This window comes from Rhinolophus sinicus, linkage group LG02, assembly GCF_036562045.2.
Source record: "Rhinolophus sinicus isolate RSC01 linkage group LG02, ASM3656204v1, whole genome shotgun sequence".
Taxonomy (NCBI): domain Eukaryota; kingdom Metazoa; phylum Chordata; class Mammalia; order Chiroptera; family Rhinolophidae; genus Rhinolophus; species Rhinolophus sinicus.
Genome location: NC_133752.1, coordinates 73,565,849 through 73,592,472, shown reverse-complemented (window position 1 = coordinate 73,592,472; position 26,624 = coordinate 73,565,849). Strand labels below are relative to the sequence as shown.

Sequence of the window (26,624 nt, the reverse complement as noted above, 5' to 3'; positions counted from 1 at the left end):
TATGCCAAGAATACCAACCTTTCCACAAATTAAAAACTCTTCCCCAAGTCATTAATATGTTACAAAAAAGGCTCCCATTATCAAAATATATAAATAAGTATAGTAATCACAAAGGTAAAATCCAAAATATCCTTTTCTTCCACATGTTGTCAAAATACAAAAGGTATGACTTCTTTGTTACTTTTTGCACAATTACAATGGGCTACCATTTTAACTACATTATTCTTCCCAATAACTGTTTTGAGTATTAATGGATGGGTTATGCAGTGTTCAAGAAAGTACATAACAAAGAAAAGACTTTATGTCAGAAATACAAAAATCTCTAATCACTAATATATTTAAAATAAAACTTTTTATATTTACTATTTAATTTCTCATTAAATAGTAAGTGGTTCATTTGTAAATAATAATTCTTATATCGCCATGCTTTTACAATTAAAATACATTTAAAGCAATAAACACTTTTCTACATACATTAAAATATCAGGAACTCTTATTAATAATTTTGTATATTCTGAAATTTAAAACCATTTAAAATGTATATTCATTATTTGCCTACTAAGTGCAAACTACATAAATAAAATTCTAATTGATTCTCTTACATTGCTTACAATTTAGTTGGAGAACCTAATCAGTTTACAATAAAGATAAATATAAAAATGCTGAGCCAAGGAGAGAGAAAATTATGTAGCAGTACAAAATAAAGTACAATTAACTCTGGCCATGGGAGATGGAAAATATGAAGACTTCACAGAGGAAGCAGCACCAGTGCTATTGAAGAATCAGTAAGTTTCCACTAAGGTATAGAAGGTGATTCTGGACAGAAAGAAGAACATGAACAAAAAAGCCCAAGTGTCATGAAAATGTATGTTCAGGGTACAGCAAGTATTTCCATGTGTCGGGGGCATAAGGTGAGTAAGGGGATATAGAGGTCACTCAGGGTGTGGGCAGACACACATGACTTCAAATAACACGCCAGAGTACGGCAAATGGTGGCACTTAAGTAAATGTTAAGGCTGAACTGAGCTGTATAGGTTCTAAAGGCAAGAGAGCTGGTTGCTCCTTCCACCATCTCTGTAACAACACAATGAGTTTCTGAGGCCTGTTCATATATGTTCTCTACACAAATATTTCTATGTCAAAAACAGTTTTCACTTATATATGAGGTAAACAATACTCTCTGAAAATGATTATTTCTTACCAATTTGGAACATATTTAGCTCCAGAATGTAAATATGAAGGCTGGGATTTTTGTCAGTTTTAATTCACTGATACATTCATAGGATGTAGAACATTGCCTGGTACGTAGTAAGTATTCAATAAATATTTATTTAATAGACTGTAATATATTTTAACTACACACAGGCTTTTTTAATGGTAATAATCCATAGTTAAGATTGGTCAAGTTACCTTACAGAAATTGCCTGTACATAACAAAATGATTTCCAAACCCTAATTTATTGCCCATTTCTTTTAATAATACAGTAAGCTCATACCCAGAGTCTCACACCTAACTTAGACGATGGCATTTGGGAGTTTTTGAGTTGATTGTATTTGGATATTGTATGATTTCATTTAAATGAAATGGCTAGAATAGGCAAGTCCATAGAGACGGAAAGTAGGTTGATAGGAGCTAGGGGAACAGAGAAATCAGAAGTGACTGCTTAGTGGGTCTGAAGTTTCTTTTGGGGGTGATGAAAATGTTCTGGAATTAGTGGTGATGGTTACACAACTTCCTGAATATACTAAAAAGCACTGAATTGTACACTTTAAAATGGTGAATTATGGTTTGTGAATTATATTTCAATTTTAAAAACTTATGAAAACAGAAACAGCTCCATGCATTTAGAGTAGACATTATCTGTAACATAACATATACAGGCATATCTTGTTTCATTGTGCTTCTCTTTATTGTGCTTCATAGGTATTGCTTCATAGGTATTGCATTTTTTTTTTTTACAGATTGAAGGCAAGACCCTTCTACTAGCAAAAAAGATTGCAACGTGTTATTGCGGTGCTCTGGAACCCAATCCACAATATCTCCAAGGTATGCCTGTACACATACATTCCTATGGCTCATATCTGACTGGTACACACTGGTATGGCTGGACCAGTGGTAAAAATATTACTGTTCGGCTTGGTGCCCTCTAGCTACCTCAGCTTTCCTAGTGTCCCTCCAGACCTTCACATAATAGAAGGGAAAAAAGGGTTACACCTGCCTCATTGAGAGACCGCTGGACCCTGCCCCAGCTGCTAGACACTTTGGTGTTTGGAGGTGGAGAGATACAGGAAGGAAATTATTAACCTCATTATGCATCTTTGGATTGTTTTATTTGATACAAACATGTGGGTAAGTGTTCTTACAATTTAAAAATTAATAAAATTTGAGAAGAAAACCATTTAAAATTATAGTACTTGAAGCATTGTCATATTAGTATAGAAATAGCCAAACAAACATCAACAGAACAGAATAGAATTACAGACTCACACAGAAGTATAGATGGGATTTTAGCATATAAAACAGTGGCATTTTAAATCAGTGAGGAGAGAGGAGAAGGATTTCAGGGGGAAAATAAAGCATGATCCATACTTTACTCCTTTACCAAAATAAACAGCAGATAAACCTATTATTTAAATATAAAAATACTAAAGGAAAACTGGTAAAAGAATTTATAAGCGAGGGTCAACATAACAAAAAATGTAGAAGCCATAAGGAAAAGATTGATAGAACTGTCTACACAGAAATTTGAGATTTCAATAAAGCAAAATTGTTATTTAAAAATATTTGTAGTTCCTATGAAAACAGCTAATATCCCTAACATACAATGACAAAACATAGAAAAAAGATGAATAATACAGTTGAAAAAGTGGTAAAGAACATAAACAGGCTACATTTATTGAACATTTATTATGTGCCAAGAACTGTTGATGTATTAATACATTCAGTCTCCACAAAGATGCAGTGAGGTAGGTAATACAATCCATATATGTTACAACCACCTTTCCTTCTTCTCCTTTCAGAGCACCCTTAACAAAGAAACACATTGTCCTGAGTGTTAAAATCTCTAGGATGCTAAACAAAGGGACAACTCAAGAATGTGGCTCTCTTCCCCAATGGCAAAGCAGAGTTTAGGTAAGAAATCTTTTCAGAGGATGCCAAACACTGAAAAAGCTCTGTTCTTGAACTTCCTTCCTCCCTCCCTCCTCCTCTTCTTCTTCCTTCCCTCCCTGTCTTCTTTCTTCTCCTTCCCCTCATTTCTACCTATCTATCTTAGATAAAAATTAGAAGTAAATCATGGGGGCATATTAACATGTTTATTTGAGTTAAAACGTAAAGTCAGACTTTTCCTGACAAGGTCAATCTGTTTTTGACAATGAGAACTAGTATTGTAAAATAGGTAATAAATTCCGCATTTTCCATAAATTGAAAAAGATAAATCTGCAGATCCAAACATTTAACAGAAATATATTTAATATATTACATACATAATATAATATTCCAGAAATAATATATTTTGCAACTATTTAAACTTATAATGAAAAATATTAAATGTCAACTTTAAAATATAGAAAAAATCATAGCGTTATTAAAAAAAATTTTAGGGAGTATTTGAAGAGTGTTCTTTCAAATATTGCAAAAATGTTTGAAGACTATTCACTCTTAATTTCCCCCACACTACACGGCTCAGTGAGTAGACAGCAAATGTGCCCAAACTCATTGATAGAGAAATGAAAATTTAATTAACAATGAGCGCTCATCTTTTCACCCCTCAGACTGGTAAAGATTTAAAAGTTTGATAAAACCCTGTGTTTGTGAAACTGTGGGGAAACAGGTATATGGAGGATATACTGGGGGAGCCAAAAAAATGTATACACATGACTTGTATTCATCTTTTGTTATCTGTATATATTGAGCATTACAATTTTAATACAGTTTTTTCCTTTCTTAAAATGTGTATACAGTTTTTTTGGCACCTTCTGTATTTTGATGAGTAATTTGACAATACCAATTAAAACTTAAAATGTCTACAACCTTTGGTGCCGGAAAACCTGAAAGACTACAAATCAAACTGTTAATGATTATACCTACAAGGGTAGAATTTGGAAAAACTTATTAGTTTTAAGTTAGCATTTCTGTAATTTTGAAGTTTCTACAATAGGGGACAAGAAAAAAAGTTGCATTAACATAGGTAATGATGGCTAAAGTCCAAAATTAGCTGAATATTTCTGGGATATTAAAAGGAAATGTTAGCAACAGGTGATTAATTAGATGGCATGTGATATTGCTTTCAAACCTAAATTCTACTACTTTGGGAATTAAGAAATGATTTTTAGAGGCCACATAGTATACTTCCCTAAGCAATTCATAATTTCTTTTGACAGTATCCCCAACAAGTAGTTTTAAACTTCTTTTATAAACACTTGTAAATACTCCAATTTGAGCCCAAATCCCAGATTATTCTCTTTATAATATATCCTTCAATATTACTTGTGTATTTTATACCATATTATAGATTAATAAATAATCATGGCTTACCTGAAGTAAAATCTAATGAAATAAAATACAGATGTTCCTCCATTTTTCTCATATTACATTCTTAGAATCCTATACCTGTAGGTGAAGTCATCTACATTGATAAATTTGATTATATACCTGTAATAATTCTCTTTGCCACTAGATGGTGATTTAGCTAATGCTATATTGAGAATATCTCAGAACTTAAGGTGGGCTGTTAGCTACAAACAGGTGTTACTAAATAAGGAAGTAAAATAAGAAGGGAAATACAGATGTGATTAGCATATCCACTTGTGAATGGGCAAAGGGAAAATATCAAATTAAAATAAGGAAGCCAGCCATATGCATAGTAAGAACCTACTGTAAGAATTGAAGTTAAAGTTCAGAATATGAGCACAGGTAAAAAATAGAAGGAAATCTTTTAAAATACCTTGTTAATTGTCACAGTCTTGAAGAACTAATTTTGTCATAGAGTCTTAGGTCTACTCCTTATCTTGATGTCCATAGTTCAAATGTAATACTACTAGTTTTCTTCTCTCCCCCTAGTTTGCTGCAGCATTTTTACGCAGAAACTACTATAGTTATTTAGGCTATTTTTACCTCAGTTCTTCTGGGTGCCAAAGGCTAAAAAGGTCTAAGAAATGTATGTTTTCAGATAATAAACATCTAATTTAATTTTCTGTCTAGTTTCTAAGGTTATTTTATATATTTATTTTTCTTCTACTGAGGCATGGATGTGCGTAATACTCCAGATATAAAGTTTAGATTCATTTTTTCCAGAAACCAATCAAGTCAAAGCCAAAATGACTTTTAGCTTTAACAATACAACAATAGGAATCTAGTGTATAAGAAAATCTTCATACCAAGTCATTGTAAAGGCTCTACAGAACTTACGTTAAAGTTGTAAGAAGTTAGGCTATTTGGTCATCATGAAAGTGTGACACAAAGGAAGTGGAATGTCTTTATACAACTTAGAAAATCATAATTTTTCATAATCAAAAATATTTGGCTGAGTTGTTTGGAAGAATCCTGTCCTTTCTTACCTATAAAGTTGTACTTTAATCCCACGGTCTTGAAATTCCAGTGCTTTCTTAACAACAGCTTCATTTTCTTCTGGATAAACTGAGCATGTGCAGTAAACAACTGCTTGAGCTTTAGTAACTATATTTAAAGAAGACGTAATTAACACAATGACCCCATTAACAATCCTAAACAGATTTGCTGTGTTTCCGAACATCTGTTCATACTAATACTACATGGTTTTGATGGGAATGATTTCCATAGATGCTTGCATGCTCCCCTTTGTAGCATGTATTATTAATATAGACTGTGGCCAATAAGTAAGTAAATCTAACTGGATTGTACGGAAATTGAAAATTCAATCAATGTGACCAACCTAGTTACAAACACAGACAAATAAATACTGCAGATTACCATGAGCTTGATACTTCCAGTCATTCTTTCGTAAGCCATATCATATAACTGCTTTAAAAGACTCTAGGAACAGACAGATATAGATGTCATTCCCAATTCTGTTATTTAAGAACCTGGGAAAATTACTCAAACTCGCAAATTTTTTACCTGTAAAAAGAATGAGGTAATGCTATTTCCTGCAACTCATTTATTCACACTTACCACCAAGTACCTACTATGTGGTAGGCCCTGTTCTAGCCATCCAAGATACACAGACAAAAATCTCTACCCTTGGGGAGCTTACTGTCTATGTCTTATTGGCATGACAAGACATAAATAAATAGAAAAACTATGTAATATTATTAGGTAATAAAAGCTATATAGAGAAAAACAAAGCAGGTAGGGAAGACAGTAAGTTTCAGGAGATGATACTAAAATTTTAAAAAGAATAATCAGAGAAGGCATCAAAAAAATTCATTTAACAACTTCCTAATTTTCCAACCAACTTAATTTCATAGATCATATATATACTATCAGGTTTAAATTAATGTTTATTAGTAGCATCAACTAAAAGGACAGACCTTTTTTGCGCTTTACACTTTGTCTTTTTTCTACCTCATATATGCTATATCTTTATACTGAATTATCAATACCCTATACTTATCTTTGAGCCTTCGGAGGTCAGAATTGATTCACACTCATATCCCTAACACCCAGCTTAATGCCTGACCCACAGTTGGCATTTGATAAACACGCACTGAATTAACAAAAGTTTATATAATTTCTCAGGGACTTCTAGATTTTCATATCCATGTGATGAAGGGCAGTGGTACTCAGAAACTAAATGGTACTCAGACCTAAATGCAGTGATTGAAGCAATAATATAAATACTTACAGAGCTTTATTATTCAGATATCAAATTAAGAGATCTAGGCTTTATTTGTAATTGCATCTCTCTATTCTCTACTTAGCACTAAGAGAAATAAGAGTTGGATTAAAATTTGGATTGTAAAGAGTTGTTAGAGGCAGGTTCAGTAACAGCAAAAAAATTACACTAAGAGATTTCCAGTCAAGATGGTGGAGTAGGAAAACACTGTTCTTGCATCCTCTCACCACCACATCAAAACTACAAGTAAACTACAGAAGAACCATCATTGAGAATTGTCTGAGGTCTAGCTGAACAGACGTCCTACAACTAAGGACATACAAAAGAAGCCACGTCGAAACTGGTAGAAGGGGTGGAGATGCAGAACAGGTTGGTCCCACACCCACGTTGGCTGTTAAAATAGGGAGGAATATCTCAGCTGTCGAGGGCCCATGAGGAGCGAGGGGTCTCAGCCCCTGACCAGGCTCCCCAGCCCAGGGTTCCAGTGCCACGGAGAGAAGTCCTCACAACTTCTACCTGTGAAAACCAGTGGAGATTGTGGCTTAGTGACACAGAGGGTGGCTGGAGTCCCAGGCATTCCTCTCAAAGGATCTGCACACGGACTTACTCACTGACAGACTCACTCACTCTGAGCTCCAGCACTGGGGCAGCAGCTCAAAAGGCACCAGGGACATGCAGAGAAGAACCGAATTGTCTAGCTTCTGGGTGAGGGCTGGAGGGGCAGCTTCCTTCTAGACAGAAAAGCTGAAGGAAGCTATCGTTCCTTTGTGGAGCAGTCCCTACCCCCAGCATGCAGACTTAGGCAGGTGCCATATCTGAGTCTCTGTCAACGTAGCTAACACCATTCGCCCCACCCTGGGGATTCCCTAAGGCTCTTAAATATGCTGCCTACAAGGCACTCACTTCAGATTGAAAGACACACACAGACTGAAAGTAAAGCGATGGAAAAATATTTCATGAAAATGGAAATGAAAAAAAGCTAGGGTAACAATACTTAAACAGACAAAGTAGACTTTAAAACAAAGACTATAACAAGAGACAGAGAAGGACCTAATAATCTCACTTCTGGGTATTTACCCAAAGAAACCCAAAATACTGCTTCAAGGGGACATGTGCATCCATATGTTAATTACAGCATTATTTACAATAGCCAAGATGTGGAGGCAGCTTGGGTGTCCATCAGTGGATGAATAGATAAAGAAGAGGTGGTAGATATATACAATGGAATATTACTCAGCCATAAACAAGAATGAAATCTTGCCATCTGCAACAACATGGATGGACCTAGATAGTATTATACTGAGTGGATGAAATCGACAGAGAAAGACAAATGCCATATGATTTCACATATATGAAAATCTAAAGAATAAAATAAACAAACAAAACAGAAATAAATTCATAGATATAGACAACATTTTGATGATTGCTTGATGGCAGGGGCTTGGGGAGATGGGTGAAAAAGAGGAAAGGATTAAGATGTATAAACTGGCAGTTACAAAATAGTCATAGGGATGTAAAGCACAGCATAATGAATATAGTCATTAATATTGTAATAATCTTGTATGGTATCAGATGGGTACTAGATTTATTGGGGTAATCACCTTGTAAGCTATATAAATGTCTAATCACTATGTTGCACACCTGAAACTAATATAATATTGTATGTCAAATGTAATTGAAAAGTAAAAAAAAAATTATTTAAAAAAGGAAATCACTTAAAAATTACATCAAGTAAGAAGCCAAAGAAAAAGAGAGAAGATGAAACTGTACAAAAATGGACGCACATAATTATTTCACTTCAGCATTAAGAAACTGTCAATTATGCTTGCTAACCTCTGTTAAAAATGATAATCAAGCATATTTTTTATAGACTTAGATTAAATTGGTAAAAATAAATATTTTGTTATTTGAAGGTGTTTAGACTTGATTAGTCTGAGAAATTCACTTATGGTTTACCCCTCATTTCCTGATTATAATAGAGAAATGAAGTATTAATGTTTCTAAGATTTGTAACATATTTTAATTTTACACAGATAACCAACTTACATTTCATTGCATGTGTTAGCTGTTCATATTGCTGTTGAGCAAGAACATGAAGTTTATCTTCTGACGTGCCGCCTTGAGAGAAATCTTTAAGTAAACCTGTATCTAAATGCAAATAACTACTTTAAAATATATCACTATTAGATATTTTCCATATACTGCTATTACCACATTATTTAATTTTTCAATCATTTTTCCCTATTACTGAGTGGTTTATGGAAAATACTTATTAAAACTAAATAGATAGTATGCTAAAAATGCTGAATTAAATATTAAAAAACTAAATTGACAAAGGTAGTGTTTTATGATTTTAAAATTGTTTTTCTTTTTTCTCCAAGTTCTTATGAGATAGTCATCCAACTAACCAAGTAAGTCATTTAGGTACAGAAGAGAGAATGCAGTCAGTCTGGAGACTAATAGAGGAAAAGAGAAAATAAGATTTATTTTCCAAGGTAGAAACTGATGGGCTATAAGTTAAGATCTGAGTACGAAAGAACATAAAATACAATTAAAACCATTAACAAGAAATTTTGGAAGACAAAAATTCAGGAGAGCAAATGTATGTCTTCATAATAGATCAAGAAATAACAGATCATGAAACTCTTACAGTAACTTTTAATTTCTAAAACTAATTTTAACATATTTGATAATATTAACTAGAACATATTTATAAAGATTATTTTACTCAATAACCCTTTTAACATTGAGAAAACTGTTGAAACATACATTAAACAATTTGTTTAAGGTCACATAGCTACTAGTGTGGAAACAGAATTCTGGCTCAGAAATCTGACCGCAGAGCCCAAATTTCTAACTTCTGTATTATTCTGCCTCTCAGTAACTCCCTAGACTATGCGAGCCAGTTATTTTTTTACCATATATTTGGCTGTTCTCCATTCTAGTAATATCATTGAACATTAATTAAACTACATTTCTTCCCAATTTAGTTTGACATTTCACATTTTTCTATCCCTATTCTAAAATTATCCATCACTTTTTAAAGGACTATACATTATTATACTTTAAAACCATATCAGTTACCTTTTTCATCCCACTTAAAAATAATTCCAAGTTGTTAGCAATGACCAACTCCAAATATTGCTCAATGGTTCTAATAGTTTTCAATGCTAAAATGTTTTTCAAAAGGAATTCGTGATTGCTCTCTTCCACCTAGTATCTAAGTCTGATACCTAGTATCTAAGTATCTTTTGGATACGTCCCCTAAGCTTATGGCTACTATTTCCATCGTCATCACTAGGTCAGCAGCCCCTCATTTACTCTGTTACCCCCTCAGAGTACAGTTTCCTTCAAAAGCCCTCATTTTTTCCAGGCTTGCCAAAGACCACTTCTTGGCTTATCCTGTCGCCTTAAAACATTACCAATACCTAGGAAACATTTTACTTTCTCCCTTTTCATCAACTGTAGTTGCTTTGGGGCTTTTCTCCCAGCCTCTAGTTTATTTTTACCCATGGCTTATTTAGTTCTGCATTCCCACTCCGAGATGGCCCAGGATAAGGCCAGAGTCCCAGCCGTAAGTTCTCCTTCCCTTGAGTGAGATGCTTATTATAGTTGCTGTTATTTCTTTCCCTCTTATTTCAGTGTCTACTAATTCCTCTTTGATCATTTCCAAAAGTTAGCGCAGGGATTTTCTCAGCCTACCATTCTCCCATCTGAGTTAGTTATTCTGTTGAACTCTCACTGGCAAGAGATTTTCTACAGCAGTTTGAAATTGCACATGGTACGGTGTACGTCCAGTTAAAGATAATGTAGTTTAATGCAAAGAAAACATGCTAACTAATCTGATTTTAAATCCCAGCTTCCACACTTACTAGCTACATGACCTTAGGCAACTTGCTAAATTTCTCTGAATCTTGGATTTTTTCCCCTCTGTAAAATAAAGGTAATAAAATAACACTATCCTCAAAAAGTGATTGTGACTCTTAGGTGACAGTGCACGTGCACGACCGAGAATACTGACTGGGACACAGTTGTGCTCAATAGACATTAGTTCCTTTCCCTCCATTTTTAACTATATCCTTTCTAGAAACAGAAAACAGCTGCTCACCATATTCTGGATACTAGTGGAATGTCTAGTCTAATATTGTAGTTAACCTTATCTCTGCCTTTCAATAAAAACAAGGGATTACGAGTAGAGTAAGAATCAATTTCAGTTAATGTGGGCAACAAACCATGATTAAGAGAGTGATTCAAAGTGCCAACCTCGGAGTCAGAGCAATTCTGTTTGAATCTGGGCTCTGACACTTTCTAGGCAAATGACTCCGGGGGTTTCAAACTCTGAGCCTCAGATTGTCTATTTATAAGATGGAGGTAACAAGGGTAACTATTTCATTGAGTTCTTGTGAGAATTTGATGAAATAATCCAAGTAAAGTGCTTAGCTCTATGCCTGAACATATACGTGCTCAGTAAGTGTTAATGTTAAAGAATATTTTAAAATTTATTAAAGAGGCAAATAAAATATTCCTAGAATATTTAATCTGAGGTATTCATATCATAAAACATACATACTGGGGGTTAAGGAAGTCTTGAATTTGAAATGGTCTGATTATAACTTAATTAGGATTGTGTTTAAAATATAGGTTCTCCAATCGGGCAGCTCTAAATTTGAATCCTAGCTCTGCTACTAACTAGTTATGTCACCTTATAAAAATGAACTGAGTCTCAGGTTTTTTCATGTGTAAAATGCTGATAAATTGTAATGCCTACATCTTGAGCTCTGGAATATGTCAGAATAGCACACTGGCCAGCATCTGTTCTGGTCGCCTAAATCACTCCAATTATTAAATATTTCGAATATCACACTTGCCCATATCTCACAGAATTGGTTTAACGATTAAATGAGGTAACGGATATAAAGTACATTATAGATAGTACTTTATACATAGAAGCTATTCATAAATCAGATATATTTGATGTCATTTTAATGATTTTAAATAATTTTATTTTTTAAATTATCAACAACTTTAAATAATTTAGAAATTAAAACAAGTACCTTCGTGCTCATTTAAAATAAATTCTACTGGATTACTAATCCCCAGTCCAGAACAACGAGGTAGCAGCAGAATCACTTTAACTTTCTGTAACCTATTATCCTTTGATTCAATGTTAAGAAATGTCTGGTGAAGTATTTCAATATCTAGGAGGAAAAAACACAGAAAAATTAATGTAAAAATATTAAGTCTTAATGTAATATATACCTATTTATCATTGTCCATTTTCAAATCCTCAGTACGACAAAGTCATTTTAATAAAGTCAGAAAAGAGGACTCTTCTTCTCTGATAAGTTCCCAAAACTAATACATAAATTTTTAGTGTTTTCTCTTCACTTGAAGAATGACTTTGAGGTTTAAATGTCTTCTACATAAAATATAATTTAAGTTTTCCTCTCTGAACTTCAGATTCCATTTAAAGCAATATACTGTCGTGGAGGGAAATCACTTTGGAGGTAGAAATACCCATGTTTGACTCCCAACTTCACTATTTACTTGATGTGTGACTTAATCTCTCCAAGCCTCCATTTCCTTATTCATAAAATGGGATAATAATGCCTACTTCATCTAACTGTGGTGAAGACTTAGATAAAGTAGTTAAGCTTAGCATGGTGCCTAGTATACACTAAATGCTCAGTAAGTTATTTTCCTTTCCCATTTTTTATCCCCTTTTATATTCTATCTTCCACAGGAAAAAAAAAAATAGGTATCAGTAGTATTTATAAGGCACAGTGTAAGGTCCTTTAAGGACCTTGAAATTTAGTTTAAGAGTCTGCCCTCCCCAAGTTATCTCTCTGTGCCCCAATCTTAAGGCCACCCCTCTACTTCTGCAATGGCTCCCATTCCCCTCACCTGCTGAGGAGTCATTCCTAAAACTGACCCACCCAAACCTTCCTCTTGCCTGTTCTATTCTCTTTTGAAATTGTTGTGTGTTGTTGTTGGTTTTTTTTAATCAAGTGGGCCTTTCCCTTTTACCCCCCTATTTTTAACTTTTTATTGGAAGAGTTCAAACATATACAAAATAGACAAAATATATAATAAATTCTCAAGTACTCATCGTGATTCCCACCATTGTTTTGAGTATTCCCATGGTCCTTAACCTTGCCAATACATGGTACTACCAGTCTTTTTCATTTTAATGATCTTGTGGATGTGTGGTGGTAGGTTGTAATTTTAATTGCATTTTCCTGATTACTAGTGAGGTTTGGTACTTTTACATAAGTTTTATTTTTATTTTTTTGACATCTGGATGTTCTCTTTGTGAAACACCTAGTCATGTCTTGTACATTTTCCAACTGGGTTGTCTGTCTTTTTTTGTTGTTGTTAATTTGTAAGAATTCCTTATACACTGTGGATAAAAACTCTTCATCAGTTTACATGCTCCCTCCTAAAGTTTGCCTTTACACTCTCTTCATGCACAGTTTTGTTTTGTTTTTAATTTACTGTAGTCCAATTTATCACTTTTCTTTTATGGTTAGTGCTTTGTGTCCTGCTTAAGAAATCTTAGATGATGTATTATAGAATTGTACACTTGAAACATATGTGCCATTGTTGTAATTTATTTTGGTTACATATAACATACATATTTTTAACCCCTCAAGACATTAGCTTACAATACCAGAAGACACTAGACTGTAATTATCTAGATTTACCTATGTACTTACCTTTTCCACTGTTCACCTCTACAACTTTCCATATGGTGACAAACTCTGAGTTTGTTTGTCTGAGAATGTCTTTATTTCATTTTCTCTTATTTTAAAGGATATTTCTGCTGAGTACAAAAATCTAATCTGGCAGTTTCTTTCATCACTATGAAGATATTATTTCTTAGTCTTTTGGCCTTTGTTGTTTCTGTTGAAAAGTTTTTTCAGTTTTATTGTTATTCCGTTGAGAGTAATATGTATCATCTCCATGCTCTGAACATTGCTCTGTGTCTTTGGTTTTCAGTAATTATGCTATGATATGCCTTTATATTCTTTGTGTATTATTCTTATTGGAGTTCACAAGGCTTCTTAAACCTATGCCTTAATTTATTTCATCCATTTTGAAAAGTCCCCAGCCTGAATTTCAAATACTGTTTCTTCCCAATCCCTCTTTTCCTCTCCTCTCTTTCTGGGTTCTCAATCACAACATATAAGATTACTGGATCACTGAGTCTCGTGTGTGTTTTATGATCTCTTCCATATTATTCATTCTTTTGTCTCCCAATGCTTCAGTCTGTATGTTTTCTTCTGGCTTATCAGTGAATTTATTCTTACTTTTGTTCTGTCTAATCTATTAAATCTATCTATTTTTTAATTTCAAATATTGTATTCTTCAGTTCTAGAATTTTCTTTTGACTTTTTAAAAATCGTTTTCAGTTCTCTGCTAAAATTCTACAACTTGGCATTTAGAGTATTCAGCAAATTAATCATAGTTATTTTAAGGTCCATATCTGATAGCGCCAGTGTTTGGACCTTCTGTGGGCTTGCTTTTATTATAGTGTTTTTCTCTTTATTTCAACCATGTATTTTCTCCTTGTTTGTCTGGTTTTTTGATTGTCTGTTTGTTTTGTTTTGACTGCCAGACATTGCATTTGAAAAACTTTAGGAGATAACATGAGACCAAAGATGATGTTATTTTCTTCCAGAGATAATTTACTTTTGCTTCTGGTAGGCAGCTAAGCGTGAGTACTAGCAATCCCAGATCACCTTAATCCAATTGCTGTGCTAACTGAGATGACTGGCATTTAGGCTTCAATTCATTGGAGGACTCATCACTATTTAGGGTATAATTCTTTTGTGAAATCCTGGGTATTTACCAGTCTTCTACTGGTCAAGCCCTGAATTCTACTTTTTCCCTCTCTAGCACTGTGAATCTGTCAAAAGTTGTTTTTGTTTTTTTAAATAGTGTTTTAGCCTCACTGAGCCTGTAATAAAATGTTATCTTTAATCTCAGCATGAGCCAATGAAAAACTTTAAACAAATAAAAACCCTGAGGGACTTAGCTTCTAGTTCTAGATTTTATCTTTGTCCCTTAAGCACTGCTATGACTGTGTTCTTATTTATTAAAGGATGATCATTTATACCACCCACTTTAATTATTGTTTGAACCTAAAATTATATAGTAACTAAATATCAAGCAATATACCAAAGTGCCAATATGTTCATTAATTTAAACTGCAGTTTAACCAATATTAAGCAATAAGAACAGACTGATATAATATGGATTGGTGAGGATTGTAAGAGTATAGTTCATATATAGAGTTTTTACATTGCTAAAAAAATAATAAATTCAAATATTTTTAATATTTCTAAATCCTGTAGAATATTAATTATCAAACAAACAAATATTTGTACATACTTTTACATCCAAATTTTGTGAACAGGTTCTTCAGGTCAGGATGCTTAGCCTGTGATTGTACTCCACAAACAAAAATTTTTGAGCTATTATTATTTGTTAAGGCTGACATATGGGCAACTGTGTACCACGAACCTGTATTGACCATTAAGATATCATCATCCATATTTAATAAAGCCTTTACAGAATGAACAGCAAGACTTCGAGATTTGTCCTATAAGATAATGGTATAATTAGAATTTCAAAGGGTTTGACTAGAAGCATGAACTGATTTCTTTTTACCTTAGGTAAAAGTAAGTACTTGGAGAAATCATGAAGAAATACCTAACCCATTTTATTTTAAAACATCTTAATATATGTTAAAATACAAAGTTAACAAAGATAACTGATATAAACTGACTTAAAACAGAGAACTAACTTTGTTTAGTCTAAATTATGACTGTTACCATTTAACTCTTACACAGTGATATGGCAATACCAAAACCCCAAACATGTGTGATTAATAGATTAGTGATGTCCTGCCTTAGCTCCCATTCTTATCCACTCATGAAAACCCACTCATCTGCTACTGCCATTCTTCCTTCCCCATTACACTGTCATCTAAACCGCTGCTAGCTCACAGAGATTAAAAGTAAGATGGTTGACAAGAGTATAAAACGGGGCTAGACAGACTGGGATTGCAGTGGATCTCAGTGCTCAATAGGGTGTCACTATAACATAAGGCCAAGAGAGTCTGCCCAAGAATATGGGTACAGTGAAGGGATAGACCTTAGAAGACCAAGGTGAATCTGAGGTAAGAATTGGAATCTAAAGACCTAAAAATTAATATAACTTAATTTTTTGGACCTTTTATTTTCATTTTGTTGAAACGACTTTATACCTCAAATTCTCTTCCTATATTGATAGACAGTATACACATCTTACAATGAAAGCTGGAAGACTATATTAAAGACATAATGGGAAAGTATTACACATTGCATTTTCAAATGCGCGATGGCACCAGCATCTGCCCCAGAAATGGAAGGAAAAAATGTGTCATTGTACCTTCTCTCTCTCTCTCTTTTTTTTTATTAGTTTCAGGTGTACAAAAACAACATAATGATTAAACATTTACACACCTCACAAAGTGATAACCCCACCAAGTCTTCTACTCATCTGACACCATACATAGCTATTACAATACCATTGACTATATTCCCTATACTGTACTTTACATCCTGTGACTATATATGTGTTTGGTTTATATTCAATATTATTCAATATTATTTTACACTAGTTTCAGGGGTACAATACAGAAGTTAGGCATTGTACCTTCTCTTGAATCCTCCCTTGGGAGAGAAAAATGTAGCTGCCAGTAATACAAGTCTCCCATCTATGGAGTCTGGGGAGAATATGTTCTTTACAACTTCACATGGGATGAAGCTGCCAAAGTATGATAGGAACACTGACTGCAGAGGTATTAATTTTATTAAAGATAAAAATTAGACCTTGTAAACCTCCTTGATCATCTATAAAAAATATCAGTGTGTTAGGTTTTATTTTTAAATGGAGGGATTCTTGGGGTAAGTAGGATTATTGAAATCACAATGAGTGTAAATGTTAGTTTACCTGAAATATCAATTTATAATCTTTGAAAAGATCTGTATTTAGAAGATCACTTTTAAGATGACATGGAAAAATTAACACATCATAGCAATGTTGGTCCACAGCAAAGACTTTATCATCAATATGCAATATAGATTTGACTTTATTGTAGCCTTTTCCTTTCAAACTATGACAAACTTCTTCAGGGCTGTAAATATACAACATTAGGTTATAATTACAAATATAATACATTAAAAATGTATTTAACACTAGCACCGTTTCCCTATAACAAAAATATCACTTCATATAGTGCATCTAACAGAACTTACAATGTTAGCCAAAAATAAGTTAACAGATAGAGACAGAAAAGTTAACATATTTACGTAATTACTTTTGGTAATTTGGTGATAAGATCTTTAACTAAATTATGATTCCCCAATTACTCCCCGAGATTTGCTGCCCACCCATTAAAACGGTAGTATTTCTCATCACATTATTTTGAAAGGTTAGCAACTTGAAATATGAATCAAGAATTCGATTAAAACTCTTACCTGATTTTACAAGTATTTATCCAAGCATAAAGTGGCAAAGTGGAGGCCCTTAGTTCCTGTTTCCTAACTGTTTCTGGAAGAATGTGGTAAATTGAAAGGGCATCATGTTTGATTCGATATCTTGCCAATGCCGCAGCCAATTTTGTCTTAAAACTAGAAATAAAAAATCCATTCCTGGTGACGCTTGCATTCAAAACAAGACTATCAATTTTCCACTAGAAACATTAACAAATTAGATTTCAAATTTTAACAAATCCTTCAGTAATTCTATTTCAAATTTTTGTAGTATAAAATAAAAACTTGCCATATTTGAAAATAGAAATCCAACAATCTTGCCTCTCTTTTTCAGTGTTTGCTGCCCCAGTATATGTGTGCATTTCCTTAGACATTTACATCAACTGCTGGTTGAGACAAATTTGATGTAGTGAAAGAGGTGTAGAATTTAGAGTCAGACAAATCTGAAGTTAAATTCAGGTTCTGTCACTTACTAGCTGTGTGACCTCAAGATGGAAAAGTATAGTCTTGATAAGATTAAGGAACTTTTACGAATCTGTGTCAAGCCCTTCCCAGTTCTAATTATCCCATGCTTCAAAGTTCCAAACAACAGAAAAGAAAAACAAGAATTGGTTAGCATCACCATGAAGACGCAATCATTCTTCTTGATCTCATAGCCCAAATTTTTAATAAATGAGAATACAGGACTTCCTCTTGACCCATATTCATATCATTTCACAGTAGGAATCTAAATGAATAATAAACCTCAAGGATAACCTTGAATGAGAAATGGGGAAGAGATGCCACAAAAGAGTCAAATACAACTATAGTGGTATGTGTGGCTGCCAAAAGCTTAATAAAATTAAGCTTACTATGTACTCAGTAGAATAAGAACTTTTCACCTAAGAATATGTTTATGTGCGAATATGCGTACATGCACTAGGGAGCTCAGGAGTTGGGGAGGGAGGGAGAGAGAAAGGGAGAGAAGAAACAGGGGCAGTTGGGGAGGAGAGGGAAGGGTTACCAAACATTAAGCCTTCTAGCGCTACAGTAAAATTAGCTTTGTGTAGTGCTATGTGCTAATGTCACAGAACTACAGCAAGGGATACTGAAAACAGTTACATAATACATTAATGCACATCAAAGAATAAATTAATATAAAGGGGGTGAATTACTGTTCTATATTATACACTGTGAGATAATTCTGAGTACAGACTATTTTTGATTAAACACTCCTTCCAAATACCTACATAGTTCAAATTTACCATAATAAATGCTATTGACTGAATTATTTAATCATGAAATATAAAGATTAGAGATATGAAAACTAGGAAAATACATGTGTTTTTGGGGTGAGTACAGGGAGAAATCATTTTCCAAACTTCCAGACAGCAAACATTTCAGACTGTGAATTTTAATATAGTTTAATCACACAAAAATAATTTAAAGTATATATATATATACATATATACATATATATAGTTATAGGTATAAATATTTTTACATAAATATACAATATCAGATTGAGGACAAAGACCAAATCTAAATGCTATTAGGATAACCAGACATATTACTTCTGTAAATGAAATATCCTATGGTTATTAAAAAATGTTTTCCATAGCTGTAAGGCAGACTGCAATGATGAAAATGGAATCTAAAAGAGTCTTTCCCAACATTCCTGATCCAGAAGTCCATCTCATGCTACAATTTGAATGTTATCACAGAAAGTTGCTCAGGTATCTCTTTTTACCATTATCCCTGTTGTACCTATAGCCAGAGCTTTCTTTCTGTGTGTTAATTTGTAGCTATGTAATTCCTAAGCTTAAATCTCCATCCCACAATTTCTCATGGCTACAACTGACATATTACTACGAGTAAATCGTACCTTTAATCTCCCAGAGTACTTCAGCCAAGACTAAGTAAAGGAGTGTAGCTTATAAACGGTTCAAGCTTGAGCTCTGGAGTCAGCCTTCCTGAAATCTGAATTCTGGCTACTGCTCCCCTTTCTAGCTTTATGGTGTTAGGTAGATTCCTTTAATATCTCTGTGCCTCAATTTTCCAGGTGTAAAAATGCAGGTTGGTAACAGTATATCCACCTCATAAAGCTGTTATATATATGTATAACATATATATTAAGGGCTCAATAAATATAAGCTATTAATGTTATACCATTACCTGAGTCCTCTGGTCTCAGCCTTCAATAACTTAAATAAAACTACTTGAATTTCCCATAACATAAAATCAGTATCATACTGACAACTGTTTCAAATTATTCACTAGGTAAAAATCTTACAAAATTGTTGTTGCTATATTGTGCTTTCCATTAAGCAACGGCATAATAACAGCAGTAGCACATGACATTTATTGACCATTTATTGTGTGTCTGGCTCTAATCTAAGCATTTCAAATGCATTAGTTTAATTAGTTCTCCCTACCACCTTTTTATTATTATCGACATAGTAAATTTCTGCTGATATTTAGGATAAAAAGGAAACAAAATCAAAACATATTAGTTTGTGCTTAACTAAGTAGCAGCTTTCTTTTTTTCAGTTTGACAAATCAGTGGGTTCTCATTTACTGTTGGAATTTTCTCATTTGATACATGCTAGATTTTTTTTTAAAGAGCTATGAACAAAACTAAGTAAACAAATAACAGCAGTTTCAAATGAAGTTTCATTTAAGTGCTGAAATTATTAGGAATTTTTCATGATTTTCCAAATACTTAGAAGTTGAATCTTGCAATTGCAAGCTTGAAAAAACAACTTGATTTTTAAACAGAATATTTAACCAGTTCAAGGCTGTAAAGGAGCTTAAGAAACTCACGAACTTTTATATTTTTCTCTATAAATTTTAACACTTATCTACATGTTATACGGTATAAAATCTTACCAGTGAAAATACCAATAACGATTTCATATACAACATCCTTTTCACTTTCACAATCACCTGTTAAGAAGGTTCTCTACTTCTTGAACTTCCACTATGGACTCTTCATTATCAGAAAGGAAACGAGCTTGAAATTTTCTATCTTGGAAATCATACAGCATCACAATAATCAGACTGCTCAAGTGATCTGGCTACCAAGGGAAAACACACATAAAGAAGAGTATACAAACAATATCTAATAGCAATATTTTCCATTCCATTATTTTTCAAAAGAGAGCAAAAATATGACTATTTTACATAGTTCGGTTGGATTGGGAGATAAAGACTTCAAAATAGAAAAAAAAAAAAGGTCCAGGAAAATAAACCTTTCAAAAAAGACAATTTCTGGTATACTCATCAAAATGAAAGGACTAGAGTCAGTACTAGAAGTACTATAAGTGGGAAAGAATAAGGATATATTTTGAAACGGTCTCAGCATTAAGCAAACTAGTTATTATTTAAATCTGAAGGCTTTTTAGTACTTTCTAAATAACAATTATGAGACAGCTAATTATATAAAAGTTGTCTACTTACTATTGTGGTACTTGGAAAGATATAGCTATCTATTAACATAGTTTCCAAAATATCTTGATCTGCAAGACAAGGAAATGCCTGTTACTGAATATACGAAAGCTGAAAATGAAAACTTTGGAATCCAAATACACTTTAGACAATGTCATAAAATCCTTTTACTTTCATATCTAAAATATACTTTGATTCTTGATTAACATTGAAATGACAATGACATGATGAAATACTTGTAATCTTTATGAATCCTGGAACCTTATGACCCAGGTTCCACATGGAATCATGGTCAAAAAGCATTGTCTGAATAGTCAAAGTAGTCATAAAGAAATTCCAACTTTTAATTTATGTCTTTTAAAAAATATTAAAGAAGATCGAATTCATAATGTCTGATCCTTTTTATGGATTGCTAGATTCAATTTGCTGATATTTATTTAGGAATTTTGTTCTATGTTTATCTTCATGAAGGATGTTGATCTATAATTTCTTTTCTTGTAATGTTCTTGTCAATGTTGGTATCAGGGTTATGCTGGCCTTACAGAATGAGCGGGAAGGGTTCCCTCTTCTTCTCGTCTCTTGGAAGAATTTGTGTTCGACTGTTAGATTGGTTCTCTCTCTCTCTCTCCACTGGGAAGGGACATTAGGAAGCCTGAATCTGGTCTCTCCTGGACTCTATCTACCCTGTGCACCTTTTTCTGGTGCTGGTTACTTTCTAACCTTTCAATGTAATAAACTGTAACCACGAGTATAACAGCTTTGCTGCGTTTTGCAAGTCCTTCTAGTGAAATCGAGACAAAATACCATATTTTCCCAAAAATAAGACCTAACTGGAAAATAAGCACTAGCATGATTTTACAGGATGCTCGTAATATAAGCCCTACCCCAAAAATAAGCCCCAGTTAAGATCGTCAGCCAGATGGACGCATTTAGTACGTCTGTTGCATCACATGATGGACGTATTGAGTTACAATAATATTAATATATAAGTAAATATAAATAAATATTATTAACATTAATACATAAAACAAATGATAATATAAATTATAATTAAGTATTTGTAAATACCCAAGCGGGTGGGTGCCTTTGGACGAAAGGTAAACGCCTATGTAAACAGATGAACTCGAGACTTATTGCCGAATGACCAACTGGAGTACAGACACAACGCAGGAATAACGAGCGCACCTGATAATGAACGGATGTGCTTGTGTCTAATACGAATCTTCATAATTCACCACGTCGTGTGTTGTAACTAGACATACTTAATGCACTCATGTGAAATAAAGAAACATTTTCTGAATTTTGGTGCCTGCAATTTTTCGTCGCTTTTGTGTGGACCATCATTCTTAACTGTCATCATTTTTGTTGCCACTCTGTCTCGTAAGTCTTCAGTCAACACCCGATTTAATGGTAGATTTAAAGGGAATAATATTTTGACCCCCAGACAAGATGAGTGCAAAAAGAAATAGCTATTCTATCGAGTACAAGAAAGGAATCATGGAGGATTCCTGGGGCAAGAATCTTACGGCTCTCTGCAAAGAGAAGAAGTTGGATCTCTGAATGGTCCGAAAATGGCGAGCAGAGTACAATAACCTCAGCCAACAGGTGGACGAGGGAAATGCTAAGAAGCGCAAGTGTGGATCAGGTCGGCAACCATTATTTCCTGAGCTGGAAGACATCATCTGTGACAGGAGAGCAAAGGCTTTGGTTGTGCGCAGGGCTGATATTCAAGCATTTGTCCTTGCAATAACATGGTTAGAAATATCCCCAGAATTCAAAACATCACAACACTGGCTGGATGGCTTCCTTCAGTGATATGAACTGTCTCTAAGATCGACAACACTGTTCAAGCTGGAAGAGACTGAAGTTATTAAATGTGCACTTGAATTCAAGTCCTTTGTTGATGGCATCAACTTTTCTAAATACCACCTCTCCAACATGATTGCTATAGATGAAACTGCAGTGTTTATGGACCAAGGATCTCAAATGACAATTGATCAGAGGGGTGGCTCATCAATCTACATTCTCTCCACTGGTTATGAAAGTGCACGTGTTACCTGTATTTTGGCAATTAGTCTGGGTGGAAAGAAAGCCCCACCTCTAATCACTAAGGGCAAGAAAGATAAGGTTGAACGTGTTTCAGGCATTTTTGTTCTTGAAACTGAAAAAGCCTGGTACACACAAGCAGTTATAAGGAAATGGGTTGATTTAATGCTGCCGCTTGTTTTGCAAGGTGGACAAAGAGGTCTGCTAGTCTGGGATTCAGCCAGCACTCACCGCGCTACAGACATGAAGAACTTTCTTGCGGAGAGAATAGATCAAATAATGATTCCCGCAGGAATGACTGACTGCCTATCTCCAGACTCTTGATACTACAATAAGCAACGCATTCAAGGACAATTTGCACATGGAAATCAATGACTACATTGAAAATAGACTGGAGAGAAATCAACATGGAAACTTTGTGAAGCCTAGTTTGCAAGAGGTCGTGACTTGGGTGAAGAATTCATGGGATAAAATCACTGACAGCTGTGTTGCCAATGCACTACGAGCAGGCTACATGGACAAGAAGTGCTCATTTAAGGAGAGCTCTATTGCTGGACATGAGAGATTGGGGCCAATGGTTCTACAGGAAATGGAGTCACAAGAAATTCAAGCCGAATTCGGGGTTTGGAGAGTTACGATGATGTTCCAGAAGAAGATCACATGACTGTATTTGAATAAATGTAGATTTTTGTACATGAATAATGAATAAATGTAGATTGTTGTACATGAAAAAATAAGACATCCCCTGAAAATAAGCCCTAATGCGTTTTTTGGAGCAAAAATTAATATAAGACCCGGTCTTATTTTCGGGGAAATACGGTAGGAACAGGGCTCGGCTCCACTCCCCTAACTGCCAGATCCAGCACCACCCAGTTCTTTCAGAAAACTGAAATAAGCAACTTTCCAACCACAAAACTTCCCCAAGGCAGTCGACCCCTCATCCCATGGACACACAACTTGAGTGGTCTGCTGTACCACCTTCCTGGGGTGGCAGCAATGAACAGCACCACCATCTTGGGCCTACCAAGCATGCACCAGGACCTCAGCATCCAGGGTCTGTGCAAGCACCATAACCAGGAAGAAAGGAGAGGATTGCCCCAGCTGACATCAAGCCCTCCCCCTCTGCCCTGTGTAATGCCGCCAATGGCTCCCTTCCAGGAGCCAGCCAGAGAACTCTCACTGTGCCGTCTCCCTTGTGCTGGGCATAAGCCCAATAAATCTTGTCTGAGCTTCTGGTTTGGCCTCTTGTCAACTTCTACTACACAGAGAGCCTAAGAACCCAAGGTTGGTAACAAAATCACTGACCCTGAGGGTATCTTAGGGACCCCCAACTACAATGAATTCCCAAACCCATAACCAAACCATACATTAAACATTTACAAGGTTTTTCACTGACAGGTTAAATGATTCTGAAATGACCAGGTTAATGCCACAGCCAGTGCCTGGGACTGAAAGTTCACCAACATATATTGGTGCCAAAAAAATGTATACACATTTAAGAAAGGAAGAAACTCTATTAATTGTTAATATACACCGACAACAAAAGATGAATACAAGTCACGTTTGACTTCTGCAATTACAAGAGGTGCTCAAAGTGGTTACCATCAGCATCCAGACACTTCTGAGTATGGCGAACTACTGCTTGAGCATAGATAACATCTCTTAAAATGTGTATACATTTTTTTGGCACCCCCAATATATATATGGGGGGGAGAGAGAGAGAGAGAGAGAGAGAGAGAGAGAGAGAGAGAGAGAGAGAATTAAGCCAGGAATAAGATCAGCAATTTCAGGGATATCTCTTTCCTCAAGGTTTTTTTCTTTATTTGTTGTTCATTAAGTTATTTTTTAAGAAATAATTTTGCTAGTTTTTCTTCTTTTTCAATATTTAGTATTCCTTGAAACATCACGAGATTCTTTGATGTACTTTACTTCTTTGACAAAAGTCCAACTTAATAGGAATAAGCTACTCTTCATCACCTCCTTTAGCCAGAAAACTGACCTTGGGGCTATTTAGTGACACCAGAGTAGTGGTTGTCTTTACTTTCAAAAACATACTGAGCCCTTTAAACCTTTAAAATGTTAATCAGATAAATACACTCTGCTTTGAAAGAGCTTATACAGGAAGGACATCAACAAAGAAGCAAACAAGAAAACTGAAAAACATGAAACAACCAAAAGAATATACTTCACATTTGTGTAATTAAGGGATTTTCTATCATTTTTTTCTTCCCCTTGTACTTCCTCAAAGAATATGGTAACGTGATCTAATTACCTGTTCCTAAATACACCAATAAAAGGGATCATTACCTAAGCTCTCTTTAGTTTGTGCTTTACTGCTTCTATAAAATCTTGGGGAAGAAATCCTGAGTTTTCTTTCTTGAACCATGATTTCCCTTAACCTATACTGTATAAGCCAAATGTGAGTTTACAAATAAGAAAGTATTGATAAAACACTGATAAAATGCAGAAGACAAACACAAAATGCACATGAGCCTCCAATATTTAAAAGAAAATCTCAGGCTCTTAATTATCTTGGAAAATCACTGCCTTTAGGAATTATGGTTTTATTCCACTGGAACAATCAGAAATTATTCAGATGATAATTCAAGCAATATATTATTGTAAGAAAATAATATCTGTACCAAGTAAACAACAGCCATCTTATTTTAGAATCTAAACTTAAAATGAACATTTCAAACAAAAGCAGGTTTGCAAAGGCCTATGACAATAATCTATCTGAATAGAATTTTCTGAGTCATTAAAAAATATCAAATAGGGGGCAGCCGGATGGCTCAGTTGGTTAGAGCACGAGCTCTTAACAACAAGGTTGCCAGTTCAATTCCTGCATGGGATGGTGGTCTGCGCCCCCCTGCAAATAAAGATTGAAAACGGCGACTGGACTTGGAGCTGAGCGGCCCTAGAGAAACACACTGTTCCCCAATAAAATTAAAAACAAAAAACAAAAAACCGGGATTGCACAATATAAAGATGAATGGTAAAATTCATGCTAATAATTAAAATTTTAAAAAAAATCAAATAGTAACAAGACCCTCACAAAACAAAAATAAAGATTGAGAGAGAAAATCTACACACATGACCATCTAATTAGTGCATAATTTTACATAAAATAAGTTCAGGCTTTTAGAATTAATTTTTAAAAGTAAAATTCAATATTCTATTAGGAAAACAAATTGTCTATGATAGAGTTTTGCAATTAACATTAAATAACAACAAATCAACACAGATGCCCAGTCTGCATTTCACTGTTGCAAGGAGAAATGTAAAAATGTTCATTTGACTGATTATTTCAAGTGCAACACTTTGGTTGGTCTTTAAAACTATATTATTTTAGGGCCGGCCTGGTGGCTCCTGTGGTAAGAGCTCCATGCTCCTAACTCCGAAGGCTGCCAGTTCGATTCCCCAAGGGATGGTGGGCTGTGCCCCCTGCAACTAGCAATGGCGACTGGACCTCCACAACTAAGACTGAAAGCACAACAACTTGAAGCTGAATGGCACCCTCCACAACTACGATTGAAAGGACAACAACTTGACTTGGGAAAAAAAAAGTCCTGGAAGTATACACTGTTCCCTAATAAAGTCCTGTTCCCCTTCCCCAATAAAATCTTAAAAAAATAACAAAAAAAAACTATATTTTTTTAAAGGGGATGGAGGAAAGGGATGAAACAATCTGAAAGATTAAGACTGGAGGAGGAAAAATGGTTAAGACAGATTTTCAAAGAAAAAAAAGATCACAAGCAGGAGAAAACAAAGAAATGAAAACTAAAGGGAAATTGCC

The 26,624-nt window shown here is 34.4% G+C and overlaps 1 protein-coding gene and 1 long non-coding RNA gene across 5 annotated transcripts in view; one reads left to right on the top strand and one right to left on the bottom strand.

Annotated features, from left to right (window-relative positions):
• Positions 1-26,624, bottom strand: part of NSUN7 (NOP2/Sun RNA methyltransferase family member 7) — a 32,022-nt gene that overhangs the window by 3,975 nt on the left and 1,423 nt on the right. For 2 of the 4 annotated variants that reach the window (XM_074324601.1, XM_074324605.1), the window contains exons 2-9: positions 20,795-20,853; positions 20,282-20,412; positions 17,342-17,494; positions 16,815-16,998; positions 15,210-15,420; positions 11,870-12,013; positions 8,862-8,963; positions 5,560-5,677 (exon numbers count right to left, since the gene is read on the bottom strand). In XM_074324601.1, the coding sequence (XP_074180702.1) occupies positions 5,560-5,677; positions 8,862-8,963; positions 11,870-12,013; positions 15,210-15,420; positions 16,815-16,998; positions 17,342-17,494; positions 20,282-20,412; positions 20,795-20,853 (1,102 nt within the window). The remainder of the gene's footprint in view (positions 1-5,559; positions 5,678-8,861; positions 8,964-11,869; positions 12,014-15,209; positions 15,421-16,814; positions 16,999-17,341; positions 17,495-20,281; positions 20,413-20,794; positions 20,854-26,624) is intronic. The other 2 variants (XM_074324603.1, XM_074324604.1) reach the window with 2 other exon arrangements.
• LOC141569977 (uncharacterized) lies at positions 205-26,598 on the top strand. Its single transcript, XR_012493732.1, has 4 exons — positions 205-785; positions 1,963-2,047; positions 3,022-3,133; positions 26,181-26,598. It is a non-coding gene; the product is annotated as an uncharacterized LOC141569977 (long non-coding RNA).